The sequence below is a fragment of the Fringilla coelebs genome (genome assembly GCF_963513975.1).
Source record: "Fringilla coelebs genome assembly, chromosome: 1".
Classification (NCBI taxonomy): domain Eukaryota; kingdom Metazoa; phylum Chordata; class Aves; order Passeriformes; family Fringillidae; genus Fringilla; species Fringilla coelebs.
The window spans coordinates 83,870,086-83,896,680 of record NC_140028.1 but is presented as its reverse complement, the minus strand read 5'-3'; the positions used below and the strand labels follow the sequence as shown (position 1 = coordinate 83,896,680).

Below are 26,595 nucleotides of genomic sequence, written 5' to 3'. Positions count from 1 at the left end.
ATGACGTTTTCACACATTTCAATGAAAGACCAGGCGGACCCCACGGTCAGAGACCTCGGCGACGTCGCTTGGCAGCAGAGGGGCAGGAAAGCGCGGCCGCTGGGCGGGGAGCAGGCCCGGGCGGACTACAGCTCCCGAAGGGCTGCGGGCGGCTGCGCTTCCTGCCCCGGCCGCGGGAGCCCATGGAGCCGACGGAGGGCGCCGAGGGGGAGCGGGTGGTGCAGTGCCCCGTGTGCCTGCGGGAGCTGCCGGGCGCCGACATCAACGCGCACCTGGACCGCTGCCTGCAGGCCGGCGGGGCCGAGGCCGAGCCCCCCAGCAAGCGGCCGCGCCTCGCCGCCGCCCCGGCGGGCAGCCAGGCCGAGGGGCAGCCGGAGGAGGTCCGCCCGCCCGCCGGGTCCCCCGTCTTCTCCCTCTTCCACAAGGGCCGCGGCGGCGGGCAGGGCCCGGCAGCCGCCGGCGGGAGGAGCGGCGCGGGGCGGGACGAGGCCGCCGTGCCGGCGGGCCATGGATGCGCGGCCGCGCAGTGCGGGCAGAGCCTGGCGCAGAAGCTGGAGGGGAAGCCCCTGGCCGAGCGGCTGCGGCCGGACGCGCTGGGGGACTACGTGGGGCAGGAGCGGGTGCTGGGGGCGGAGACCCTGCTGCGGTCCCTGCTGGAGTCCCACGAAATCCCCTCGCTCATCCTCTGGGGGCCGCCGGGCTGCGGGAAGGTGAGTGAGGGCGGCCCCGCTCGCAGCCTGCGGGGTCGGGCCGGTGCTGCTTCAGGTGGCTCTTGAGGCCGCTGTACGTAAAACCTGCTAATTTTCAGACTCTCTCTTTTCCTCGCCTTTCTGTCTTCTTGGTTTCTTTTGTAGATTCTTTACGTGCTGATGTCCACTAGTTTTCACTTAAGATTACAAAAAACACAACCTGCCTCATGAATAGAATTGGTCCACCCCCATCAGCCCCGCTCCACACAAGGCCTCTCTTGCTTTCAGATAATTCAGATTTCGTAACTCCAAAGTCCATACCTAAAACATAAGCCGTGATTTAGTTAATGGCTGAGAAGCTGAAAAACAGCCACAACACAGAATCTCTAAATGCTTAGGAAACCAACAGGTTAACACAGCACAGTTTGTGAGTACTCGGTCTGTTTTAGCCTACCAATTCTTGCCCCTTGGAGAAGGCAGCACTGGTGTGGAAGGCCGGGTAGCCTTATGGCTAGGCACTCATCTACCTTCAACCCCTTTTGGGCTCATGGTTCTTTGTGGGATCTAACCACTGCACCTTCTTGTTCTGCCTCCTTTAGCATACCAGGGGCCATCATGAATCCCCAGAGACCCTCCAGCACAGCAGTAAAGGGATTCACAGTTGTTGTGAGAGAAGGACCAAAGGAATGCCTCAGGTGTGGTTGAGCAGTGTTTAAGATCTTGTCTCAATTTTGTCCTGTTTCAGATTTGTGGTGTGGCAGGGCAAACAAAATGCAGTTTTCTCCATCAGTCCAATGTGTTCACAACATTCAGTTTCATGTATTATATATTTATATAATTTAGTGTGTTGGCTGCCTGAGAGTATGCTTGAGAAATCTGGGATAGGGGAAGTAATTAATGCTTAGCGGAGAAGTTAAGGACAGAACAGCAGCTTGCTCTTGTCAACATACTTAGTTGAAAATAAGAGACTTGCTATGTGGTGTTTGAATAATAATGCTAGTCAATCACAGTAAATAAGGAGCAGGTGTTAGAATTAGATGAATACCATTAGCAATGATGCAGCAGGTTTCTTCAGCTAGATAACATACACCTCAAAAGAACCAAGTAGTGAGCTTCAATAATTGACACTTCCTTTAAAATAACAAAGTAATAGCAGAAAGTAAGAGCTCAGAATAGATAGGGTAAAGAAGGGCTGTTTCTGAAAGCTGATTAAAGGGGAGGTGGATTGACTGAAGTAAGATGGCCAGAGAGAGAAGTGGAATTCAGCTCTTTAATAAATAGGAATTCTCCTTTCAGAGTGAGTAACACAAGGGGCTTGCTTCTATATTTTTTGTGGTCTCCTGCCTTTTGTTTCTTATTATCTCTGTCAACAGCATGTGCTTGCTCTTTCTGGAAGCCCTCTTTGCTCTTTGCTGTACAAGTACAGTGGTAGCAAAGCAAGGGCTGCAGGAACAATCTCTGCAAACTGGTACTGGCTTCAGTGGCCTTTGGGTTGTGATCTGATGAATGCACCTGGCTTTGACCATGGAAGTGCTTTTTCATGAGCTTGTGACAGCTTAACAGTTGTGTTCCAGGTCTTCTTTAGCAACCTTCTGTGGTACTGAAAGTGTCTTTAAGTAATGGGTGATCTGTTTTATGCCTGTAATGTCACAGCTTTCATTCTCCTTTCATACGTCCCATTCTCTTCACTCATATGCTTTACGCATAATTGTATTTAGTAAGCTTGCTTTTCACAGAGTTTAAATTTTGTTTCTCTTCAGTTGTCTAACTTGTGTCATTTCTGTGCCTTTTGACCCATCAAAGAACAGTTCCACAAGTCATCTGTTACATTTTTACTCACCGAGTAAAAATAAAATTGGGTAACTCTTCTGCTTTCTAGGTTATTCCTTCTCAGCAGAGTTTTGAGTGTATCTGCTTTCCGCTGGCTCCTGATGAAACACACATTATTTATTGGCTGAACCAGAAATTCCTTCTGCAAAAAGTTGAACTTCGCCCCTTCACCCATGTTTATCTAGGATGGTGCTAGAGTAGATTTTTATCTCAGGCCTTCTTACCCATAAATCATAATGTCTGTCTGAGTGTAATAGCTAAAAGTTCTGCTCTTTTCTTGGATATGTCCTTATAAAATTCCTCTCCTGACAGATTTAACATGCAAGCAAAGTAGTCCATCTGAAGATGAAAAAGGAGATCTGTTCTTGCCTGCCTACCTCGCTCACTTACTATTTGAGTTGTATGTATATCATGTGTCTAAGAAGACATTTCATGAGAAAGCAACTTAGGGCTTGAAAACCTGAAAGATCCTGTGGAGGAGAAGTAAGTATTCTCACTGCCTCAGGACCTGGTTGGACTGATCAGCAAAAACTGCTTCCATTAAGTGCTGTGCTTTTCAGCAGGAAAAACACTAAGAAATAACTGCGTGCTATGTAGTCTCGTATGTAGCAAGGCCATATGCTAAGCTCTGCCCATCAAAGAGCTAAAATAGCAGCATAATTAGATATGTTGGTCTAAATTCAGAAGTGCTGTGTAAGGTGGTCATACATTTCTTAAACCTCTACAGGCTCTTGCTACCCGTGGAATCTGGTTATTGCAGCCCATCTATGCCTTCTTCCATTTCTACAGCCAAATGCCATGGTAACTGATACTTTTGAAAAGGGTACAGCAGGACTAAGTAAAAAAAAATAAATAACTGAACGTGGAGTAAATCATCAGGGCCAAATTTCAAATCAGTTTATGTATTATTTTTCAATCTGGACATTTATGAAAATTTTTTTTTGTAGTTCAACAGACTTTTTCTAAGCAAGAAGAAAATAATCTTGCTTCTCAAAGTGCTATAAATGCAATATTTCATATTGTAGGTCAAGAGTATTTTTGCAGAATTTTTATCATGAGAACAGTAAAGCTAGGTACTGGAGTAAAAACATGTGTGCTATGTAACTGCTCTGTCCAAGTCGATTTTGGCCTCAGATGCACTTGAATATTCAAGGAAGCATCCTCAAAACTGAAAAGACAAAATGGGGGTATTTCTGTTGTGATCCTCTTTTCTTTTGAGTTTCCATCTGTACCAAGTCCTCTTACTTTAAGGAACATGATCTTTGTACCTTGAATCTGTCATCCTAGTTATGTAGGAAGCCAAGGTGCTCTGGATGGAAAGACTTTGACTTTTTGTTTGCACTTTTGTCACTCTGAATTGTTGAACACAAGAGCCAGTTTTCTTCTTTTAAGAAGCTGACTAGACTCCGGCCAGAAGAAACACTGCTTCAAAGAGATGCCATGGTTATTAACTTAGGAACAGTTAGCTTGTTCATACTGACTATGCAAATTTTTAAAGGCCTGTATAAATCCGAATGTAATGTGAGTAAGCTGTGCTGTGATTTATGGCACCTTAATACAGGGATTTAGATTTTTGCATGTCTGCCATTGGGGCACCAATTTTAGTAAAGAGTTAGCGGGGGGACACAGCGTAACTTGAGCACCGAATAATTTTGCTGCCACAGATGAAGTTTAAGCCTTATAAACCTGAACATTCTGTATTTGAATACAGTAAACATTCCCTCTTATGGCTGCTGTGTAACAAGAAAAAAATAGGTAGCAAGTGGCATGAACCCACTCCTTATAGAAGATAAGGCAAAGAGCGTTCGTGCATGATTTTCTGAGGTTCATGTCTGCCCTCTGGTAATAAGATAAAATATGCAGTACTGGTATGAGTGCAAAACATTAAAATCCTCAGTAAGTGGTCTTTGAAGTTTCTAGCAAATCTCTGACATTCTATTTTATTTGTAGAACTCCCTGTATTTCTTTTCTTTGTTTGCATTCAATAAATGACCTATGAAACATAGACAGAAAGTCCAACACCTGTTTTGATGCCCTCGTATTTATCGTCACTTCCCAGTGCTTCCTATTTTGCTGATTCAGGTGGTTACCTAATGGGCTGTTTGATTGCTTGATGTGTTTCGTCTTCTGTTATTCACACGGGTTGGGGCCTGATTTGAACCATTTGAACTAATGAGTTCTTTCGATTGATTAGCATGAAATTTTAAACTGAAAATGCATCATGTCTTTTACAGTAGTGTAAACTGAAAGTCCAGGACAGCTCTGAAAAATGGGTTTGTCTTTGCAGTTGCCTGAGAGCAGTGTTGTAATGCAGTGCGCTTTGCTTTGCTTATCTAAACCAGGAATAACATAGGATGGTTCTCTAGGAAGAGAATGCTGGAAGAGAAAATACCATTGTATCTATAAAGCAGTTGGAATTTAAGTACACAAATCAGAATACAGCAAATGGAGATACAGTTCCATTTCAACAAACGTTATGCAATGACCTTGCATCTGTTTATGCTTGGTTGGGCTTGGATTCTGGAAGTCCTGTAAAGCACATGCTGTATCTCTTGTTCAGTGACACTTACTCCTCCAGTAGTATCTCAGTGGGCTATTTGGGGTTTGAGGAACCAAACAAGATGGGTAAGAATAGCATCTGCCCTTATATAAACACCAACTGCTGCTACTTTTGATTGTGTTTATCTGTATAGACAGTGTCCCCAGGCCATGTTCACCTGCTGTGCTGCCAATTTCCTTTAGACACGGCCTGGCTTATCTCCTGTGACGCAGTGTGGTACAGAGAACATCCACAGAGCTACATCCCAGAGAGCTGCTGCCCTGTGTGGCATCCAAGGATGCTGTTCGTGTCTCCCTCAAGGCAGTGAAACAGAGCACGGCCTTTCCCAATTGCTTGGCAGCCACAGTATGGCCCTGCTGCCAGCAAAGGGAAGGTTGAGGGTGAGGGGAGACCATTGATGGCAACACCATGTAAACAAAGATTTGGAAATCCTGACCAGAATAAAGGAAGAGCAAAAAATAGCTGCAAAGTCATGATCAAACAGCAGCAAGGAAAATCAGGGTGCTAGTTCAGCACTCTGATAGCATAGCTTAGACCCTACAAGTCTGTAGGTGTAACTAGCCTGTGTGTTTTGCACTAGGCTTATCAGTCTCTTGTTACATTGTGGTTGCTCTGGAACAAACCAGCAAAGTCACTTGTTGGGGAAACCTACATGCCAACTAGATTATCCCTGCTCAGGAATAATTCATGCTGTGCTGCACTTGTGTCGGTCAGTGCCAGATCTGCTTTGGTTGCCTAAACATGGCCTGGTAGAGCCTACACCCTTCCAGACTTCCTGGGAGAACTGTTTAGGACCTTAGGTTTCACAGTATTCTTGATATGATCTAACCCTGTGTTCTAATCCCTTCCCAGTTTTTTCCAATTCCGGTTCCTGAAGTGAGCTAGGCAGTACCACTCTTCATTCTTGTAGGGAGCTTTGGTGAGCTAATGTGATGAGCACAGTTTAATGGCCTGGTACAGGGCTGCAAAAATCAAAAACTACTTCTGAGCAGGTAGTCCTTGAACATCAGCATCAATAAGACTGGCTTAACTTGTATGAGCTTTTAACTGTTTTCTTCCAGCTGTGGATGTGAGGGAGCTTTGACTAGTGGCAGTGCAGAGAGGAGAGAAATAGTTCATACTTAGAGTGTTGCCCAGTCAGGGAAACTTCCGGGTATACAGAAAATTCTTGTCTCCTAGTACAAACACCCAGCTTACCAAACTGCAAATCTGATTGACTTTTCTACTCTGACAGTGCGAGGTGTGTGGAGCCAAGCATGCTTTGTGGGTTGCTTTTGTTTCATCCATAACTTGTATCAAAGCCTAGAAAAATAGGTAGCATAATTGCTATGAGCGAGCTTCTTGTTTGGGAGTGTTTGTTTGGTTGGTTGGTTGCTGGTTGTTTGTAAATCTGAGACAGTTTCAGCTGCTGGGAAAGGATATTCTCATTTGGGCTGACACAAAGCAATAAGTACAGGATGGTGAAGGAGAGTTTCGGTAGTTAAGTGTTTGTTCTGTGTGTAATGGATCTGGAAATGAATGACCATGGGCTGAAGTTAAGTGTTACTCATTGGTGAATAATGGTTCAGAAGTTTCTTGGTGAACATATTTCTGTTTCAGAACAGCTTTTTATGGTGTCACTGCTTTAGCTTGTCTAATCATGTAGGTCAGTAAAGTCTCACAATATTCAGCATAAAAGTTAAGATAATAGGTATGAGTTTGAATAGTTTGGCATCATAGTAGACGAGAACTAAGAATGGTTTCTGGGAAGGGGCAAGGATATTACACTGAGCTTTGTAAGGTGCGATTTTTAGTGAAGTTAGCAAAGGGTTAGTTTGCAGGATCACTCCTAGTCTTAATTTGTGGGAAACAATATTCCTTCTCCTGCACATAAAGAAAAAAACATGAACTAAATAAGAAACACCTGTATAATAAAAGGAACACATTACCACGTTGTTTGGATTTTTCTTTTGTGCCTATTATGCAGGTTCTGATTCAGGGGTACTCGCAGTAAATTGCAACATCAGTGTCTCTATTTTAAAAGATTTGTTTTCCAGTGTAAGAATCAAACTTCAAAATTTATTTTAGATTATGAAGGATAATCAGTGCATTTTCTTCTGCCTTATTCCATATCAGGATTTCTAATTTTCTTCTTGTCCCTTAAATACATTGCCCGTGGGGGAAACTAGGAAATTAGCATATGAGTTACAGTTGTTCTGTGCTAGTGCCTTCATACTTAAGCTACTTTGCTTACATGAATTCTCCACTAGGTTATGTGTTCCTTTAGGTTGTAACCTGAAGTTACAAAGAGGGAGAAAACTGTAGCTTGTTACTGACTTTTGCTTGAGTTGGTAGGACAAAAAGCAGCATAAAAATCCTGAACTCATGGAAAGTCTTTCAGAGGACCAGGGAAAGTTTTACATCTGTGTGATAGGCAGTTTGACTTGCTGAATGATTGATTGTGCAGAACAGAAGGAAGAGATTGTGAACATGCCTGTCCTTGTCAAGCATTGCATTTGAAAGGCAATGTATGTTATTCTTATTGCAACCTTTCGTGACCCACAAGTTGGCAGAGGGGGAGAGGTATCTGCTGGCTGAGATCCATGCAGCAGATTTCAAGTAGATTCTTGGTCTAATGGTAACTTTCAAACAAATCTCTTTGATTTTTTCCCCTAAATTAGAGTTAGAAATATGGACTCTTGTGCATGTGTATAAAACAAAGTCCTTGCTGCTTTTTTTGTAAATAACAAAACTCTCTGAGTGGCAGCCAGGGTACAATGTGAGCTACCAGTCCAAGTGGAGCTACAGGAAGAATAGCTGCTTTACTTTTTTTTTCTTTGTCATCTCACCACTGCCACTTTTAGAGAATAAAAAGGTACATTTTCCTTTTTCCTCCCCAGATTTGATGTATTGGGTGTTTGTGTGCTATCAGAGATTTTTAAGACATGGATATATCCTCTGAAGTTACATTCTGATCCTAGGCCCTTTTGTAAGGAAAGATGAATTTTGGTTTTAATTTCGTAGCTCAGTTTCAAAGATATTTTTCTTTTGGTTTTGATGGGGTGGAATTTGCTTATTTGTTTATTTTCTCAGCTCTCACTAATGTCTGTAGGCTTTGCTGCAAACACTTTCCAAGTGTTCTTCCAGTCTTGTCCTCTGCAATGATACAGCTTGGGGATAGGCTGGTGGATTGAGCTCCAGGAAGCGAGGAAGGATCTAACATGGGATGTGAGTCCTGTATCAGGACCTGAAATTACACCGCTTCTGAAGGCAATCAGGAAGACCTTACTAAAAGTAAAGCAAGAATAAATAACAATATATCCTTCTCCTTAGCCTCCCATTTTCTAACTTGGGCTGGTTGCAGTTTCAGGGACAAGGAAATCCATTAAATGGACAGAGCAGGGTACTGCAACACCGTTGGCAGCCAAGTGGTAGATGCTTGTTTCTGCAGCCTCCCTGCAAGAAGATCAGGTTGACACCACCTGCTGCTTTAACCTCAGCACTTAGAATATCTTCTGAGGTGGTTTTGTTGGCACCTGTCCCAGTCCTCATCTGCTGAGGCTCTCCTGTCTTCAGTCTCCTTTGGATCCTTCTCTAATAGAACAGTGAGCTTGATGGAGGAATCACCTGTTTTCTCTAGCAGTACTTTCAAATAGAGATACATTCTCTTTGGGGCATACACCTGTGTTAACTAAGCGTTGTGAAGGAAAGTCTCAGAATCATGTCTGTGATATATTCTGGTGTAGTAAATGTACCCAGGAGGTTGATGGAGGTTGTGTCGGTGCTTTGGTAGGCTAAGTGAAATTATAAATAAATTTGGATTTGAAGGGGTTGTTCATAAGGACAGAAAAACAACATAGCTGCTTGCTAAAAACAACCAGTTTGTTCAGTAAGCTGCCTTTTGTTTCTCTGGGCCAGCATTTGATTACTGTTGACTATTTAGATTTAAGAGTTACATTTTCTTAAGTACATATGTAAATTTCTAATGCTAATATTTTCATGCTTTTGTAGAAACTGCAGTCTGATTAATTTCATTTTTATGTGTATTTGAAATATAAAAGGGTTTAGTTAATAACATTGTAGCTTTTTATTTCTCACATGCAGTTGCACTGTAAACTCTTAGGCAGGTGTCTTGGGGTAGTCCAGCTCTTTATCCATTAACATGCTCCACAAAATAACTGCACAGGGAATTGCAGTCAGCCCGTCTTCAGTGACAGAAATGTATTTGGCAGAGAGTTCTTCTTCCGTGACAAAGGACACAGCTGTCAGTGCTGTCCTTTTCAGTACTGAGGCTCACTGGGTCTGGTACGGAAAAGTGCAGCCATTGGAAATGCAGCAGAGGAATTGGCAACTACCTCTAGCAGGAAGTTTTTAAGTCTTCTGTGCCTTAGAATAATGTGAGCTAAAAGTTAACTCTCTAAACTGTCAACCCTGTCCCTATGTCCAAAATATATAGCTTTGTTCTTTACATATTTCCTTTAAATTGGTACTTTCTGTATCTGAAATTATTTTTACAAAGCTTTCTCCTGTTGCTGTTTCAGACTACACTGGCACACATCATAGCCAACAGCAGCAAAAAGAATGGCATGAGGTTTGTGACACTGTCAGCCACAAGTGCCAAGACAAATGATGTTCGAGATGTCATCAGCCAAGCCCAGAATGAAAAAAGACTCTTCAAGAGAAAAACTATCCTCTTTATTGATGAGATCCATCGTTTCAATAAATCTCAGCAGGTATTATACTGCACTGCTTTTTTCAAAGAGCCTTTGTCAGCACTTCTGTAAAATCTTCTACTTTGCCTTAAGGTGATACCTTCCTCTGAGCTTTTGATTTCAATGTTAATTCTTGTAGTAGATGAATTTGGGAGAAACATAAAAATTAAATTCCTCAGCTAACTTCCAACCAACATTTAATTATTTTGATTCAAGGATTTAAACAAAAGGCTGAATTATACTTATGTGCCAGTCTTTATGTGATATTTTTATGACATTTTATTTTTGCAGAGTCATGTTAGTAGTATTTGCTGCACACATCTTCATTTCAGCCTCCATCTGGGGGGCTAGCGTTCTGTATTACCTTTACAAAGGTCTGGAATGTGAATGTGCCAAAGGTGGGTATTTTAATGTTGTGCTCTCTTCTGTGTAAGAAAAAATAAGTCATGGCATGGTACTTCAGGATAACACTGCAGCCATCACTTGGTTTTTTTTGTCTTTTTTCTTTTCCTAGGTATAAGGTTTTTTTCAGTTGTGCCATGGAAAGCTTGAATTCTGTACTACTGGTTGCAGTTTTTAAATTGAACTATTATGTAATCTTCCTGTCATTTTCTGAGTACAGAATTAGGCAGGGAATTGTAGCCCTAAAGGTTGATTCAAAGCATATTTAGGAGTAGCGTCACTATTTGTTATACTCGATAAGGCAATTTCATGATTTCTTGTGTTGCCATGCAATAAACCAAAGTCACACAAACCCAAAATTTGCAGATTTCTTTGCCCTATTTCTTTTCAGCTGGTAGAGTCATTCTCAGTGCAGTCATTTATTAATAAGGTGTTGGGTGCATGAAATTAAATAATTTCCATATCTGTGCAGATGAACTGCCTTGTCAGTGTGGTTATTTGTCATATCAACAGGGAACCCAAAGTCTCACAAGATGCAAAAAAAAAAAGTAGCCTACTCACATGGGATGTTTCAGGTTGTCATTGATTGAGATCAGCTTTTTCTGCTTCCCTCCCATGCTCAGGACACTTTCCTTCCTCACGTCGAGTGTGGGACGGTGACCCTGATTGGAGCGACCACAGAAAACCCTTCCTTCCAAGTCAATGCTGCTCTCCTGAGCCGGTGCCGGGTGATCGTCCTGGAGAAGCTCTCGGCTGAAGCAATGGAGGCAATTCTGATGAGGGCCGTCAGGTTCTTAGGGCTCCAGGTTTTGGGCCAGGGTGACCAGCACGGCACTCCTGCGACTGGCAGCAGCAGCAAGAGCTCAGAGTGAGTACTTTATGGGCTGCGGGGTGTTAACGTGCACAGCCTGAGGAGCTGACTGCCTGCCAGGGAGAGAATGAAGCAGTTGGGGGGTGGGAAGAGAAACCCTAGCCACTTCTGATAGTAAAGAAAAGAAGTGGCAGCATATGGCGGGGGCGGGGGTGACAGGAGAGAGAGAATTCAAAGCATTGGCTCTCTCCATCCAAAACATAATCTCACCGTCTGGATTAGGAGAGAATTTTATACTTGGATCCATAACTCCTGACTCACCCTCTCAGGATATTTAAATCTGTTCTGCTGCTGAGGATTTGCTGTGGAAGCCTGTATTTGGGTCTTTGTCATGTCCTAATGTGTGTTACTTCTTGCTACTGGTTGTAAAAGCATCGTGTTACCGTTAAGTGCTGGATGGGCTATTCCCTTCTTAATTTGGAAGTGCCTACCAAAAGTTTGTTTTTTTCTGAGAATTTGTTTTTAATGAGATCAGGGACGATGATGCTGCTTCTGTTCTTTAGTTGCAGGGTAAGTCCTGTGCTGTGTTTTAGGATATCCAGTGATGAGAGGAGACTGTTGCTGTGAGACATTAATAGATTATTTTAAGAGAAACTTTGTTTCTCTCTGCCCCTTGATGTCCAGACAGATAAATTCATATTAAACACTTCAGAAAGTTTTGGAAAAAAACAACATCCAGATTTGTCTACAAGAGAATCTGTCTTCTGAAACAGGAGGCTGGCAAATAAGAGTAATGCGTGGTACTGTGGTACTCACGTGCCAGCTATTACACTTCCTTAGTGTTGGTTCTTGGCTGCACTCCTAGTAATTTACAGTGCATTGGCATGGTGGTGATTGACAGACTGTATGAAATAAACGAGAGGGAATCCACTTGAATTTTGTCACAGAATGTAAGCACAAAGAATTGCCAACCTGAATGCTGAGGTCAGGACCGGTAAGGAAAGGTATTCCTTTTTTATTTTTAGGTAACCCTGCCTCATGGTTTAGTCATTTGTAGCTTTTATGTGTTGTAGTAATGTGAATTTTAGAAGAGAAGGCAGTACTGCATGTCAGCATTAATGTAGTGGCACAGCTGTGGTTGTGGCTACACCCTGACTGGGGTTCAGAGACTTTCCTTTCTGTACAGGATTAAAGTACAAGGCATAGTTTCAGCTGCAGTTGTTTGGGTTTGGGTTTCGCTGGACTCTCCATGTCTGTAACCTTCTGATAGCTGTGGATGATTTAAACAGCACGGTGCTTCATCAAACTGAAAGAAGTCTGGCAGGCAGACTGTCAGACTAACACAGTTTCAGAAATCTCTCCGTGGGGACAGAGGGCCACACTCCAAAGGCATGGGAGCCAAGCCTTTAAAAATAAAAATGGGGGTTTGGATTGAGGAGGTTTTGTTGCAGTTGTGTCTTTCTTATCTTTCATTATGCAATCTGGTGCTGAGCCACAATTCCTACATTCTGTTGCTGATAAGTTCAGATTTTTATAAGCCATCCACCCTCCTGTGCTTCTGGTTTGGATTCCTCACCGATTCCTGCTTCTTGCTTCAGTGTCCATACCAATTCTGCTTCTTCATTTCCTCTCCACTGCTCTGCAGGAGCAGCTGTCTCAGCTTTTTACTCCCTTGCCTCCATGGAACAGGACTGTCATTAGGTGCAGGCAGGTAACTGTTCATGCTGTCCTGAAGAATAAATGGAAATCACCAATTACAATTCATTTGGTTGTTAACGGTGCTCACCTTTATAGCAGAGTGAGAAAAGGAGCTGTAAGGCAGCACGTGCCCAAACAGTGAGGTGTACCCACTGTGAAAATGCTGCAGAGATCTAGCAGGAAGGCCCAAGAGGTGTGTACATTGAATTTTGGGTTTCCCATATGAGTCTCCCTTTCCAAGCCACAGCAGTGTAGTATGAAGTACTGCATGTGCTATTTGGCCTCAGTTAATCAGATGGTTTTAGTATCACATCACTTGTTTGACAGGATGGCTTATCTAAGAGATTTTGAAGGACAAGATGATTCTTTGTGGTCTCTCCTATTACCTTGAGGAAGAAGGTGAGAGTGAATCTTCCTTAGTCCTTACAAGCATCTTCTATCCTTGGCAAGAATGCAGCCATCCCCAAGTGATTCAATGGATTTCGTCATCTGCACTCCACAAGGAAAGTGTGCTCTACCCAAAACTTTCCTTAGATTTTCTTTGTGGATTTTTCTTATCTTGCTTCCACCATTGGTGCAGGATTCTGATAAGGTTAGATCACCTGGATTCTCTTTCACTCTACTGTGGACATTTCTTGCTCTAAAGCTAGAGCAACTAGCAGAAGGTTTTACTTCTTGGATATCTTTCTGTTTGTTGTGTCATCATGGCTCACAAAGGTTCTTTGACAGTTTTTATGTTAATTACTGGATTTCTTTAGGATAATATGTGCTTTTTGTTATATTTGCATCAGCATTACTGCCATCAAACTGTGCCTCTGAAGTCTTCAGTAAATCTGAAGACTACTGAAGTACAGTCTTCAGTACACTGAAGATGGAGAAACAAGAAAGGAAGAAACATACTCATGATGAAGAAAAGTAAGAAGTCAATGTTCAAGATGTTTTTTATTGCTACAACTACTTGTGTTTTCTGCAGTTTATGCTGTGTAAGTAGTAGCACCAGCTGTTCCAGGTGTGCGCTGATACATTACACTTGTACTGTGTCAGTGGTGGAAAAAACCAAATTCTTCTCTTGGCTTTTTATTTTTGTCATTCAAGTGCTGCCCTCAGAAGGGTATCTCTAAGTGAGGTCAGACAGTAAACTGGATGGTTGATTAATGTGTTTGAAGCTAGATAGCACAGAAGGCGCACAGCTGAGGGACATGGAAGGAACCCCAGGTTCCTGTTGGCAAGCCCAAACATCATGCAGTTCAGCTTGCTACTGGCCGTATTACAAGTTCTGGCGTGTTTTGAATTCACTGGTTCGTAAATCACAACACTGAAGGTGGAATTCCTTTGGATCTTCGGTGTTCAATACTTTCTTGAAAATTATTCCTTAATTGGAATATCCATTCAATTTCCTTGCAGGAAATGAGTTGCTGAGGTGAGAGGCAATACTGGGAGACAATACTGTAAGGCAGTGAGCAGTGCATATCACACTGCAGTAGTTCAGTTGAAGAACTGTTTGCCTGTAAAAGTGTTGCAATCTGCCAAGGAGTGAACATAGTGAGAATAATTGTACTGAGAAAGTAAGAAAGTACTGATTTTTGTGGGAAAGAAGCAGTGGGTACTTTGTCTTGTGTTTTGCTCAGTAATTTTTTAAAGCTTTGATCACACAGGTTCTCCTTGCTTGGGCTTCCTTATATTTACTCCCTGATGCTGCTTATGCTCTCTTGTCATTGGCTGAAATGCTGTTGTGCTGTGTGGGTTTAATGGGTTGTTCATCAGACATTTCATGTTGGTTCTTGGCACAAACTGTCTCGAGGGTATGGTGATAAAGAGGACCTAGAAGAAGGATTTATTATCCTGTAGTGGTAGTTTTCCATTCCTTGAGCTAGTATATCACCTTCAGCCCAGTGAGTGATGGGTCCCAGCACGTCCCTTTTGGCTTGTTTATGTTTTGGTCTCCGTATCATTGGTTACAAGGTACCAACATTGACCATTGGCATCCAGTGGGTGTTCGGTGTTAATTTTGGAAGTTGAATAAAATATGGGATTGCCCATCTGCAAGCGTATCGGGAGCTTGGAAAGAAGTCAGAAAGCATGGGAGCTATTCTGCCTTGCAGTTCTGATGGGTGCAGAAGTTGGATAAACTGGAGGGAGTAGGGCACTTGAGCTTCTGAAGACAGGATGGGCTTAAAAATGTCAAACACAACAGTGGTTTTTGGAAGCCAAGGTATTGAAATAATCATCATCCTGATTTTGAAATTAGAGTCCTGTCTAGTGAAGTTAAATCATCAGAAAATGGAATTTAAGGTCTCAATTGCTCTGAAAAAAAATGCTAATTCAGTTATTCTGAGTATAACGATTTATTATTTTGAAATACTATGCTGTGTATGGAGCTGAGATTATGCAACAGGAAAGCATTGTGTTATTTCCAATCAGTGATTCTCATCAATGTGCTGTGCAAACAGCTTGTATGCAAAAGTTTTCTCCATTTTTTCTTGCTCTTCATCACATCCTGCATGTCATGCTATTGTAGGCATGGACTGGATCAGCCAATAATACATAATGCATTATTTGGATTGGAATTGCCATTACCCTTAGGTTACAACCGAAATTTCACCATTTAAATGGACAAGGCCATTGCTTGTAACCAGATTTTTCATACTTTCTTGTGAATATTTGTTTCACTTACTGTAATATAAATTGCTTACGTTGATTCAACGGGGCAGTTAGAGTCCTATAGTGAAACAAGAGACAGGAATACAACTCAGCTTTAAATTAGCAGATAAATTGCAAAAGTGCTCTGAGACCTCAACTTTTTTTGGAAAAGACTGTACTTACCTTCTTCCAAGGTAGTGCCTGCATTTTAGTGCTCTCAATGCTTCCCCTTTACTTGCAATGACTGTCTGCCATTGTGGTATCAGTGTGAGGAGGCCTCAAGCACAGGATGTGCTTCTCTGCAAGCAGCAGGCAATGAGCTTAGTCCTTGAAGGTGAAACCTTCTCTCAGGTATGCCCTTCTTGTGTGTGAGAAGTGTTTGCTCATCATGTTGTATATTTGGGGTCATTTCTTTTGAAGGAGGCCTTAGCAGCAGGATGTCTGTGTGTAATGCCTGCTGGTTTTTTAAAAAGAGCTTTTGCTTTCCTTGCTGGCTTTTTTAATTTAATGCTTATGAAAGATCTGGTACCCATCTGTAATGCTGAGGGATGAATGTTGCTTCCTGATTTTCAAGGCATTTGATGTTTGAGATAATGCACTAAGTCTCTGTGCAGTTGCATTGTTCTGCTTCCTTGTTCAAAGATGGTGTTTGAAACACCCTAGCAAAAGTGCCACTCCATATGTGTTTATATTTTTTACTAGATTCATCAAATACATGAGAAATAAGGATATGGAAAAAAGTCATGATGAGATGCATGTGGTGCATCTATTTTTGCCAGGGTGTGATGTCTACTCTCTGCAGCATGGGATTTGTCCCTATAAGACATTTGTCAGCTTTCACTTGCAGTGCTTGATTAAGATTGCAGCTCTACTAATACTTCCTTTTTATGTGTGGCATGAGAGGACTCAAATATTAACTGCTAAATTTTTTCCAGAACCTACAGTCTTTTTCTTTTGTGTGACAAGTGCAGAGTGTGTTTACAAGGAGGAAGAGATGTCAAGTAAAGAAAATCAATGGACACATCTGTCTGGGAATCCTGATGCTGCCTTTTTCTACAACACTGGTAGTAATAGTAACACATCTTCTGGTAAATGAAGTGCAGGGCTGTTGTGAATCCTTAATTATTTGACACGCAAGAGCTTCATAAGAAATGGCCTCTCACACCAAGGCCTATGTGCTAATCCTTACTGATACCTGTCACTCTTGATTTACAGTGCAGCTACTACAAGTGGCTCAGTTAGGCCATTAATGTCATGTTTTAATTCCATTAGCTGCTCTCTCCAAATCAGATCAGTTACACCCGCTGCCTGGCAACACCTTAGATGTTACCTTGTCTACGTAACTGAGGTTTGAAGGGTACCTGTGAAACATGCATGGGTGAACTGGTTTTGATGTGTCCCAACAGTGAGGACTGCAGCCTAGCAGGTGAAAACCTAGAGACAAAACTTGAGGACTTTGTTGTTCCCACAGATTTTTCATGGACTCCCTAGATGATCTCAGGAGATCCTGCTGGTGCATTTCTCAGGTCTTCTCATCGTCATAGAATCACCAAATATTCTGAGCTGGAAGGGACCCACAAGGATCATCAAGTCCAACTCTTAAGTGAATGGCCCATACAGGGATCAAGCCCTTGATGTTATCAACACCATGCTCCAATCAACTGAGTTAATCTCAGTGACTTGTTCATTTACATTGTGATTTCACTGGAATTTGGCCTGACATTACAGTTCTGGCACACTTAGAGCAGTAGATGGCAACAAGAGTGATGGGCATGTATTGGGATACAGCTTCTTTCTAGTAAGATATTTTTTGTACCCCAGTGACTAAGTTGTAATACCAAAAAAGTAGGATGCATGTGTTTTACATTGTAAACAATCTTTCCAACTGTTGTTTTCTAAAGAACAACTGATAGCACCTCTTGCTGTTGTGAGTAGTTCAAAACGTTATGCTAATGACTTTATAACTCACTATATTCTCACACCTGCATTTGGATAGCTTGCTGTCTTTTCACTGTTCTTCCACCAAGGAATTTGAAGTGCTACCAATGAAATGCTGATGGAGTAAAACCTTGTAAAGCTCAGCTGGCTGTATCAGAATTGGGCTGTGGTGAAAACCTAACCCTAGTTTTTGTTGAATTTATTGAGGTGAGGAAAAATAAGGGGGTTAAATAGATGAGAGCTCCTGCCCTACATTTTTCAGCTGCAATTGTATTTAGCAGGCATTGGAGCAGGAGGAAGAGGGTGGTCCCCTGGTTCTGCAGGACAAGTTAAGACAAATCTTAAACCCAGCTGTGTATCAAGAAACTTTGTAAAGAAATGTCATCTCCAGCACAACTGGCAGGGAGAGGAGTTCGATGGGGGCTAAGGGTGTGTGGTTATTCTGTTGCAGATTGCCGGTGTACATAGAGGAGAAAGCTCTGAACACACTTGCCTATCTTTGTGATGGGGATGCCAGGACTGGGCTGAACGGACTCCAGTTGGCAGTTCAGGCCAGAGTAGCAGCGGGAAGGAATGCTCCTTTGAACACCACTGCCAGAGGTGGTGCTGCACATGGCATTCTGATAACAGAAGAGCATGTAAAGGAGGGGCTCCAGCGATCTCACATCCTGTATGACCGAGCAGGTGAGTAACAGATGCAGTTTCTGAGATGCAGTGTTCTCAAAATGTGATATCCTCTCTAATTCCCCCTTCTTCTCCCTTTTTTGTACCTTTTTTGCTCTACTGAAACAGTGGTTGTACTGAAGTTTGTCCCAAAAGTTACTTTTTGTCTACAGTGTAGTTCAGCTGGAAATTCCTTCTCAACCAGGAAGTGTAGATTAGCTGAAAGATCTATTTGCTGTCCTGGGAACAGTTAGCTGCATGGTGAAATTATTTGTTATTTAAGGGCTATGAGGGTTTCAGTGAAACCGGCAGAAGAATTTAATGAGGACATTTTTCTTGAAGGGCTGGATATCTTCCATTGCACTTCTACTCCTTTGAAAGTCTTGGAAGTGCTCACATCCACAGCAATATGTTATGTCAAAACCTGAGCAGTTTGCTTTATTTTTAGAGTTGCTTTTTAAGGTAATGAATTCTGTAGCTTGCTTAGGGCAGGCCACGTAAATCGCATTGCACTTAATGCTTCCTAGTGTGATAACCACTCTTGCTAAATTTGTGACTTGGCAATCTTAGGCATCACAGTAGTTGGCCACTAAACCATTTTATGTTAGAGGGTTAAAAATCAGTGAGTATCAGATAAGGTGAATCCCCTTGAATGCATATGCTGGTTCTTCAGCAAGACTTGAATGACTGTGCAGAATAGTATGAAATTATTAAGTCAAGCAGTATTTGGAGAACTGATTTATTTTCTTTTTTTTTTTTTTTTTTTTTTTTTTTGGGCCACTGTTTCTGATATGCTGCATTAACTGCCACTGTTAAAGACCTGTGATGAGAGGTTTCTTGAGGTTGGTTGTAGCATATGCCTGCTTGCAGCCTTCTTGCTACAAAGAAATAATGATGACTCACTGGCAGGAGAAAGGCAGCTGGGCAGATACTGATCTAATGGCAGCTGAGAAGTTGAGGGCAGGCAGGGGGAGGGAGAAGAAACATTTTATGGGGTCTGTGGCAGGAAGAGGTCGTGATTAGAAGGAAGTGGAAAATCTGACTGGTTCTCTGGTGCGAGTCTCTTGCACAGTGCAGGTCCCTTATGTGTTTGCTGTCGCCTTGTGGCCACTGTCACACAGAGCTCTTGGCTGTGTCCATTGCTCCCAACCCTCCTGCACCTTCTTGCTCTGCTAGAGGTGGCACAGAGTGCCTCTTCCTGAGGCTTGCATCAGGTTTGGGTAGTCTGTGTCAGGCCCTTCTCTGTTTCAGTAATCTTTTTTTGTAGTTTATTGTGGGGTTTTTTGGTTAGAGATTTTCAGAATGGTGAAAGCAGTGAAAAGTCTGTTTTTCTGGCTTGTATAAAAGCCAGAAAGCCTGACACAGATATTGTCACAGTAGCAGGTTGCCTGAGTACATGTCTTTTCAGAATTTCTCTCTTCTGTGGAATGGTCTGACCACTGACTGTTGACTGCTTTTGTCCACAGTAGAGATAGCTGTTTGTGCTTTTAAATACAAAGGACTTTCAGATGGCGGCTACTGCATAATTTTTTTTCTTTTTTTTTTTTGGTATCATGTTTTAGCCAACACATTTTGAATCACAGCTGTGGTGGGGGGATCTACAGTCCTATAAAATAAAATGCTTCAGTCTTTTGAAGTGAAGGGTCTAATCATGATAGCAGCGATATACATGTATTGCATGTTCATGTAGAAAACACCAAATAATTGATTAGTGTTCAGAGTGTAAATATGGACTTTTTATTTTACATTATTTCTTGCTACCTTCTGAAAAATTTGCCAAATATATGTAATTCGCATTCTTTTCTGTATTTTCATCAAGTAATCTAGGAAAGAGTCATTCATAATGCAGTTGTTAGGCTGTTTTTCTAATCTATGTGCAGACATGTAAAGAAAAGGTCTTTGTGCAGATAGTTTATGCATTTTAGCTGGAAGAACAAAGAAACAACTTTAATCAAATTTCACTGCCAGCATCTGCCTGAAGCCCTTGGAGTCGGAGAGGAAAAAGAAAATTAGTCATATTTTAGCTTTTAATTGCAGTTGTTAAAATTTCGATCCTTTTATAAAAATGATGTAGCAACCAAATTCATTGAAGTTCACTGGCAGATGGGCAGTGATTAGATCTTTTAAGTATAGTTGTATTGTTGGCCCTTCCTTTAACAGATCATATCACTCTGCTAATACTGATTTAATAAGATAAATGTCAGTAATTTCACTGTCTGTGTAGTGACATAACTTCATGTATGGTAAAGACTGGGAATGTGTTATGCTGAAGTAAATATATTCTGCAGTCTGGATCACAGTTTTTCCTTTACCTTTTCTGGAGGAGAAAAGAGAAGGTATCTCGCTGTCCTGGACTTGCTGTCGCGGCAGAGCATAGAGCCATGTGGGCAGGAATCAGTTGCTATTCCATACCATGCACATCATTGCTGGGGTAGGGGAGTGGCTTATTTGGAGTTGGATTCCCAACTGGTGTTAAATCACCACACTCACACCATAATGTTTTTTTCCAGCTCAGTTTTTTTCTGCTGGATCAGAATGAGAAGTCTTCTCATCCATGCTGTTGGTCTACTCTTACTTCCACAGCTTTCTTCTTTCCTTCATCAATGATCAGTTTGAGGTTTACCTTTGGCTAAGATAGAAAATAATTTGAGATGGGGACTGATTTTAATTTTGCCCACTGCTTTGCAAATAGAAATTATTTAAGAAGCTCAAATATTAATTATGGTCTGTGAATGAGACCTTTTCCCTATCTTCTACCAATATGACTTGAGATAAATTGGCATCTTAAACTAGCCTGAAAACTCCTCATGAGCACATAAAGCAATCTCTGGGCATATGTCAACAAGATTTATGCATCTGTATATGTTAGACACTAGAAAGCTCTCTCTTCACAAAGCCTCTTGTGTGGTGTCTTATTTCAGAATGGTATTTGCCTTTGTGGAAACTGCATAGAGAAAATTTATTTTGATTTTTAAAACTTTTCATAGTTTTGATTTCAAGAGGCATCTGGGATACAGCAGAGATAGATAAACTGATATGTGGCTGTCTCTCAACTGAATTGATAAGGCCCAAACCTGTATGTTAGCTAACCAGCATGAGAAGGCTAATAAATAAAGGTCTACTGAACATTCTACGTTTTTTAAGCTGCTTTTGCTATCTCAGGCTATCTATAAACTGTATTTTTAGGCAGAAATGTATGATCTCTCTCCAATGGACATCACTGTATTTTGTCTTTAATTGATAATGCAATGTGACTGTCCTGAAGTATTGTCATTGCAGCTCTGTCACCAACACTGACTTTGTAAGGAAGGAAATAAAAAGCGAAAACTAATTCCCTTCTCAGCCTGAAGTCTGAAGTTCCCTGCAGGTTTATATATCTGTACCAAACCTATCTGCTGGATCCCTTCTACCTCTCCAGCTGGTATCCCCACATATGATACTTTACAGTAGCCCAAACAGCACATAAAAGCCTCCAGCAGAAAAATCTGGATGAGTGCAACCTCTGGAGATATTTAAAGGCCATCTTCCTTACTTTTAAGAGACCAAGAGACGCCTCTTGCAAGAGGATGATGCGAGTTCAGCTGCTTGGGGTTATTGCTCCTGACTCAAGTGTTATGGTGGAGCACGGACGTGCTGTTTGTGTTGGCTCGAGTGAGGGCTGCATACCAGGGCTCTTTGTGTGGAGTCCTAGCAAAAATAGCTGTCTGACTGCCTGTGCTCGCCGGCAGCCTGTTGAATTCCTCACAGAATCACACTCCAGCAGGAGCAGAGGTGGGGGCAATAGACCTGGGAGGTGGAGATCTTGTTGGCTACAAAAGGAACAACTGCAGCAGCATGGTGATTTTGGTTGTCAAACTCACTCAGGCAAGCCCTATTATTTTTCAGGGCCTGCAAGTCACTGGTGTGTTCTGATGTGCCCCTCCGGCTGTAAATCCTTTTAGCCTTAGGAAGGAGAGGAATATTAACAGATGGCTGTGCATGCAGCCTGTTGTCTTTAAAATACATACTTAGCTGTGAACCAAGGTATGCCAGGCACTTGAAAAAATAAAAAAGGTAGATAACATGGAAAGTGTAACAACATTGCAGCAAAATATTCTTACAAGTTACTGACTCCCTATTTTTAAGTGTAGCCCTTAGAAGATCTGTGGAATAGCTCTGTTTCTTTTTGGAGTCCAAATCTAATCATATATTAAGCTTTACTATTAAAAAAAAATTTCCTTGCAGTTCTTTCAGTCTTTCCACATTTTACTTGGAAGCCTGGCGTTTCAAGTGTTGTTGCAGTAGGGCAGGTATCCACACTTGAACTCAGCATTTCCTAGTGGTTTGCTAGGGTTGTGCACTGCAATTCTGTTTTTTCCAAATTTTATGATGTTCCATCATTGTATATCCATGGCATTTCCTTTTTTCTCATCCCTATACAGCACATCAAACTCGTGTTTTACTGCACACTTTATTTTCGCGTTTTAGATTATGTGAAATGTCTTTTTTCTAAAATTCCATTACGGTATAGCACTGGATTTCTCTGATTCATGTGTTGTCTTCTCAGAGCTCTGTGTATGTCCAAGAGCAATGATCAGTTGTTTGTATGTGCTTGTACTTTTTGGCAATTACAAGCTATTTATGTAGAGTTTTCTTTCTAATTGCTGAAGATATCTGGGGTTGTCTTTTATTTTCTTTTGAAGGAAAGGCAGTTAGATTACAAAACCCAAATTGTTTGCCTAGCAATGTTAAAAAAAAAAAAAAAAAACTTTTCATCACCAGTTGCTCTGTTTTGCTTATGTAGTTAGGGAATCATTCACATGGGAAACCATAAAGGCACTGAAAACAATAATGAATGCTGTAACCACATTTCCCTAAAAAGAGCTTGAAAAACCAGCTTATGTTTACTGATGTAATCTAGTAAAATATATTCTGTTCCCTTAAATGCATTTCACTTAATTTCCTCCTAACAGCTTTGTGTATTGTTTCTCCCCCATTCTAAACAGGAGAAGAACATTACAACTGCATCTCTGCCCTGCACAAGTCTATGAGAGGCTCTGATGAAAACGCCTCCCTTTACTGGCTTGCTCGAATGCTTGAGGGCGGTGAGGATCCACTCTATGTGGCAAGGAGGCTGGTGAGGTTTGCAAGTGAAGATATAGGTCAGTATTTGCAGTATTTCACATTGGAAAATCATATTGAATGAAGATCTGCCAGGCTTCTCTGGTTTCTTAAAGTTGGCTTTTGAAAAGCAAACCCAAAACAGTTATATGCAGAATAGGTCCAAAATACTGAAATGCTCCACATGGTATAAAAACTTTGTATATGCAGGCAGAGACCTACGTGAGGTGTCATTGTGATGATTACCTATTTCAGGAAAGACAAATGTTTTTGAGGTCAGGGTTGGTGTGTATTAATATGGATTCTTTTAAGCCCTGCTGATTGTAGGTCACCCGTAAACTTGTGCCACAGAGAGTGTGTATTTCAGAGATGTCTGATTTTCTAATAAATCTGGCACACAAATACCTACCCTGACCTGCAACCCTTAAGTTTAACAGCTGTAAGGCCTCTCTATTTACCTATCTAAAGCAGCAGATCCAGCACATATGTGATGGGTGAAGAGTTAGGAGACCTGGAAAGCTCTGTCTGTATAGCAATATTTCCCCATTTCTTTATTAATTTCAAAAGGTAGGAGAATCATACGTGGTCAGCTACTGCTCAGGCTGCCAGTGTGTGGCAGCAGATTCAGTATAAATCGTACCCACAGCTTAGACTTTTTTTTCTTTTTTTTTCCTTTTTCCTTTTTTTTTTTCTGTGGGAGGAGGAAAGCTTTTGGATGGAGAGAGTGTATCTTATGTATGATTTGGTATTGTACCAGGAATTCCAATATCTGAGAAAGCAGCTCTGAAATGTGCATGGATACCTTACAGGAAATGAAAAAAAAAAGTTTTAAAAAAGAAAAAGACATTAAGTGAAGTAAATTGACTTTAGCCTGCTTTTATCTGATCCCTTTCTGTAGGACTGGCAGATCCTCTGGCTTTAACACAAGCAGTTGCTGCTTATCAAGGCTGTCACTTCATTGGAATGCCTGAGTGTGAGGTAAATGCTTCATTAATTCACTGATTTGAAAGTTCTGCAATTTGTAAAACCTATCTGTAACTATAAAAAGAAGCAGATTGCAAGGACAGGGCAGACTTAGTTACTTGTTCATTCTGCTACTTGTTTATTCTGTCCCTTTGACAAGAGAACATTGTAGCTCTTAAAATAGATGCTGTAGTTTAAAAAGAAGTCACTGCATATTTATTGTTAAAATGTGATGCATGAACATATATGATTTTTCTCTGTTTTTTTCAATAATAGAAAAAGTAGCTGTTATTTTCTAGTAGTGAAAACCGTGGAGCTATGGTGTTGTTAAATAATAGTATTCATATTATGGTAGCAGGCAGAGGTCAGTTTAAAAACATTCCCTGCCATGCTGTCCAAACAACCTGAATAGCAGGCCTTTTCCCAAAGAGATTAAAATAAGTAATGTAACATTTCCCTCTGTTTGTTTGCAGGTGATTCTAGCACAGTGTGTAGTGTACTTTGCCAGAGCCCCAAAGTCCATAGAGGTGTACAGGGCATATGGCAATGTCAAGGAATGCCTGAGGATGCACACAGGACCACTGCCCCCTGTTCCTCTGCACCTGAGAAACGCCCCAACAAGGCTCATGAAGAACTTGGGCTATGGAAAAGGCTACAAATACAACCCCATGTACAAGGAACCTGTGGAGCAGGACTATCTACCAGAAGAGTTGAAAGGAACAAACTTCTTCAAGGAACGAAAAACATGACTGCTGTGCTCAGAATGGGTTTTGATTTTATGACTCATACATTTCTACTGGGATCAAAATTCCCCTTACAGTGTCAGCTGCCTGTTACTGTGGTTAAAAGGATTAAGCCACCAAGCCTTCCAGATACTTTTTTATCTTTCTGCTTTTATTGCTGTTGTTCAGAAGGTATTTTCTAAAGGATTGCAGCTAGGCAGTATAGAAATGCAAAAATAAGCTTTATCTCTATAGTGCTGTCACTGGTTTAAATGAAATTTAAAAAAAACAAGAGACTTGTGTTTCTGGCTCTTGCTGTGAGACAAGAAATATTACTGTGCTGCTTTTTAAAATCAGTGTCTATTTCAGATTTCAAGAACATTATTTTCCAAAAAAATCGTAAATTTTACCCCCTCTGCTAAAATACTGTACAAAATATAATTACAGAGTAATTTTTGCTATTATGATGTTTCAGAGACCAGTTTTGTATGACAGTTATTAAACCAATAAAGCTTTTACAAATAGTGTCTATGCATTTGTTTAAATACTCCTATGACAGCAGTGTGGTTTTGAAAGTTTGATCTCCCTTTAATTTTATTATCCCTTCTTTCCAGAGCAAGTTTAATTCATTTTGTAAGCAGAATAGTCATGAAAATGACTACTGGAATGATACCAAGCTGTTTGCAGCGCTCTCCAGCTGTGATAGGACCACCTGCAGGTCAGCTGTCTGGAACACACCAGTTGCAGGTGGGTATTTCTTGACAGCAGAGGTATTTGTGCTGCGTGGGCTCAGATCAGAGGGGCTGCCACAGCCGCGTGTCTGGAGCTCATTCAGAGCAATGGTCACAAGCCAGGAGGTCTGTGGGCTGAGAATGCAGTGCCAAGTCCAGAAGCCAGCTATATTCTGCTTATTGCTCTTAATTCTCAAGACAGATTGCTGACCTTTGGCCTTGATCAAGAGTTTTGTATATACAGCCTCCAAAACTTTGTGATTTGTATTGGAGATTAATTTTTTGTGAGACTCCCTTCATACGAAGTTCTGCGTGATGTAGGGGTGAAGCCAAAGATCCTGATGTAACTCAAATGTTTCAGAAATTGAGCCTCTTGCATGATTGTGTACTGTTAGAGGGTTTAACTCATATTCTTTAAACATTTCTATGTTCTCCTACCTTAAATAAGTAGTTTTTGAATGGGCAAAATGTTCTAAAGACAAGCAAGTATTTCAGCAAGCTTTATTTATGTACATTTGCATGCTTTTCTGTTTAATACAATTCACTTTGTTGTTGTTTGGTTGGAACTTGCTTGTTGCATAAATTAAGGGGGTAATTAATTAGATTCGTATTTTTATCCTGATGGTCCTCTGAAATGCCTCTCGAGGAATAAAGCAAGGTGTGTTCTTTTCCAATGCTGAACCAGCACGTGCTCACCTTCAGAGGGCAGCACAGGTTGGCAAAGGGCTCAGACGAGGTGCTTCATTCCTCAGCCTCCAGTGGAGGCAGAAATCGTGCCCCTCATGGCAGATCCACCAGACAGTGCTGTTTAATGGGCTACCAAAATATTGGTAACAAGGAGTTAATGTTTCAAAGCCATTGTGTCGCATGGCTGCTCTTCAAGCCAAGGATTATTTACCTTTTCCCTTCCTCCCTGCGGTAATTAGCAGCACTGGAGAGTGGCTGCTTCCTGCTCTCTCCCTGCTGCTGATGTGCACCTCTTTTATATCCCCTTATGGAGGGTCATTTCCTCTCTTTGAAGAACTCCACCCTCCATTAGAAAGTCTATCAGGACCAGATGTACTCAGAGGTGGACATCTCCCATCCCTCCAAAACAGACCCAAGGCAAAAACATCCATTTCCTCTCTTCAGCAATTTATCCAGTCTCCACACAGGAT

The 26,595-nt window shown here is 41.5% G+C and overlaps 1 protein-coding gene and 1 long non-coding RNA gene across 2 annotated transcripts; one reads left to right on the top strand and one right to left on the bottom strand.

Moving 5' to 3' along the window:
- On the top strand, positions 1–25,222 carry WRNIP1 (WRN helicase interacting protein 1; the record flags this gene model as incomplete). The annotated part of the gene is given in 8 exon segments (XM_084223209.1): positions 1–94; positions 97–710; positions 9,600–9,791; positions 10,796–11,040; positions 17,711–17,943; positions 22,908–23,063; positions 23,921–24,000; positions 24,459–25,222. Coding segments are annotated over 8 exon segments (1,890 nt in total). The 3' UTR covers positions 24,735–25,222.
- Positions 797–10,871, bottom strand: LOC311164812. The gene is made up of 3 exons (XR_014616889.1): positions 10,734–10,871; positions 2,530–2,617; positions 797–1,010 (listed from the first exon to the last, which is right to left on the bottom strand). It is a non-coding gene; the product is annotated as an uncharacterized lncRNA (long non-coding RNA).
- Positions 25,223–26,595: the final 1,373 nt, after the last annotated feature.